This window comes from Calidris pugnax, unplaced genomic scaffold (assembly GCF_001431845.1).
Source record: "Calidris pugnax isolate Ruff unplaced genomic scaffold, ASM143184v1 scaffold42, whole genome shotgun sequence".
Lineage (NCBI taxonomy): Eukaryota > Metazoa > Chordata > Aves > Charadriiformes > Scolopacidae > Calidris > Calidris pugnax.
Window position 1 is genome coordinate 1758298 of NW_015090920.1, and position 2541 is coordinate 1760838.

The following is a 2541-nucleotide window of genomic DNA, read 5'->3' on the forward strand; positions in this document are numbered from 1 at the left end:
CCCCCGGCTTGTGTTTCTTCAGCAGCTGCGTGATCTTCTCGTCGTCCGAGTTGGGGTCCAGGGGTTTGTTGTAGTCGTCGTCCTCCTCCTCGTTCTCCGAGGCGCCCTTCAGCCTCTCCGTCTCCGAGTCCTGCTTCTTCTTGGCCGTCGCCATCTCCGCCGCGTGTTTCTTCCGCCACTTGGTCCGTCGGTTCTGGAACCAGACCTGAACCCCACCGCCACCATCATCATCATCATCATCACCATCATCACCATCACCATCATCATCACCATCACCATCACCATCACCATCACCATCATCACCATCACCATCATCACCATCACCATCACCATCATCACCATCACCATCACCATCATCACCCCCTTCCCCACTCCCGCAGCTTCTCCATCCATCCATCCATCCATACCATCACCACCATCATCATCACCCCCTTCCCCACTCCCGCAGCTTCTCCATCCATCCATCCATCCATCCATCCATCCATCCATCCACACCATCACCATCATCACCATCACCCCCTTCCCCACTCCCGCAACTTCTCCATCCATCCATCCATCCACCCATCCATCCACACCATCACCATCACCATCATCATCACCATCACCATCATCACCATCACCATCACCATCATCATCATCACCCCTTCCCCACTCCCGCAGCTTCTCCATCCATCCATCCATCCATCCATCCATCCATCCATCCCGCAATATTTTTTTGCCCCCCCCGACGACACGGCGGCCACCCCCGCTGGGAAACCCCACACATTTGGGGCCGAATCCTTCCCCAACACCCTTCCCTCCCCCCCTCCTCCCCCCCATCGTTATTTTCATTGTGGAGGCGGCAATAATTTATTGGCGGGACAGATTTGCGGCGACAAAAGGCGGGTCCCTGGGCGAGTTTTGAAAGCGCCGAGAGAGGCCCCCTCGGCCTCAAACCCGACAAAAAAAAGCCTCCCCGCACGTCCCAAAAAAAAAAAAAAATTCCTCACACCCCACAGCTCCCGGTTTAATTAAACCGGAGAGTTTTGATGCGGGGGGACGGGAGGAACCGCGGTGAACGGTTCCCGTCCGGCCGCGGAGCGCTGGAGGGGACAGGGGGTATTTTTTGGGGGGGTGCTGCCCTCCTGACACCCCCCCCCCCCCCCCACGCAGCCGGGGATGATGTTGCGGGGACGAACCCGCTCCGTCCCGGGGATGGTGTTGCGGGGCTGAACCGGCTCCATCCCGGGCAGCCGGGGATGAAGCTGCGGGGCTGAACCGGCTCCATCCCGGGGATGATGTTGCGGGGCCGAACCCGCTCCATCCCGGGGATAATGTTGCGGGGCTAAACCCGCTCCATCCCGGGGATGATGCTGCGGGGCCGGGGCGACCGAGCAGCCTCCCCGCCCCTGGCGAGGCCCCCCCCGGGGCAGTTCTCCCTTCGTTGCCTTATTGGCGGGGTTGAGAGGACGCTTTAAAGCCTTATTTTTTTTTTTTTTTTAAATATATTAATAATAAAAAAACAGCCAAAGAAACGAAAAAAAAAAAAAAACCACCCCAAACAATCAAACCCACTGCGTTCAAGCCCGAACGCCACGGGGGGGGGGCCGCTGTGCTGGGGTGTGAACATCATCCCCGCAATGGAGCCGGTTCAGCCCCGCAGCTTCATCCCCGGCTGCGTGGGATGGAGCGGGTTTAAGCCCCGCAGCATCATCCCCGGGATGGAGCGGGTTTAGCCCCGCAGCTTCATCCCCGGGATGGAGCCGATTCGGTCCCGCAGCTTCATCCCCGGGATGGAGAGGGTTCGGCCCCGCAACATCATCCCCGGGATGGAGCCGATTCGGCCCCGCAGCATCATCCCCGGGATGGAGCCGATTCGATCCCGCAGCTTCATCCCCGGGATGGAGCCGGTTCGGCCCCGCAACATCATCCCCGGCTGCGTGGGATGGAGCGGGTTTAGCCCTGCAAAATGTTGCGGGTTTAGCCCCGCAGCTTCATCCCCGGCTGCGTGGGATGGAGCGGGTTCGGCCCCGCAGCATCATCCCCGGGACGAAGCGGGTTTAGCCCCGCAACATCATCCCCGGCTGCGTGGGATGGAGCGGGTTCGGCCCCGCAACATCATCCCCGGGATGGAGCGGGTTCGGCCCCGCAGCTTCATCCCCAGCTGCCCGGGATGGAGCGGGTTCGGCCCCGCAACATCATCCCCGCGATGGAGCGGGTTTAGCCCCCGCAGCATCATCCCCGGCTGCCCGGGACCGGAGCCGTTTCCCTCGGTGAAAGAGGGGTCCCCTTTCTGTCCCCCCCGATCCCAGGCAGGCGTTTTGCGTTCCCCCAGCCCCGCAGCCGCCCCCGGGGGTGCGGGAAGGGCTCTCACCTTGACTTGGCTCTCGGTCATCCCCAGCGAATAGGCCAGCCGGGCTCGCTCCGGGCCCGCCAGGTATTTCGTCTGCTCGAAAGTCTTTTCCAGGGCGAAAATCTGCTGGCCAGAAAAAGTGGGTCTGGTATGTTTTCTCTTTCCGTCCTTATCCAGCAAAATTGAGCCTTGATCTGGCGGGGGAAGGG

General features: G+C 60.9%; 1 protein-coding gene across 1 annotated transcript in view; it reads right to left on the reverse strand.

Annotated features, from left to right (window-relative positions):
* Window positions 1–7: 7 nt before the first annotated feature.
* Window positions 8–2541, reverse strand: part of NKX6-1 (NK6 homeobox 1) — a gene marked incomplete at its 3' end in the record, with an annotated part of 3658 nt that continues 1124 nt past the window's right edge. Inside the window, exons 2-3 of the mRNA XM_014949856.1 lie at window positions 2354–2526; window positions 8–205 (exon numbers count right to left, since the gene is read on the reverse strand). Coding sequence (XP_014805342.1) covers window positions 8–205; window positions 2354–2526 — 371 coding nt within the window. The remainder of the gene's footprint in view (window positions 206–2353; window positions 2527–2541) is intronic.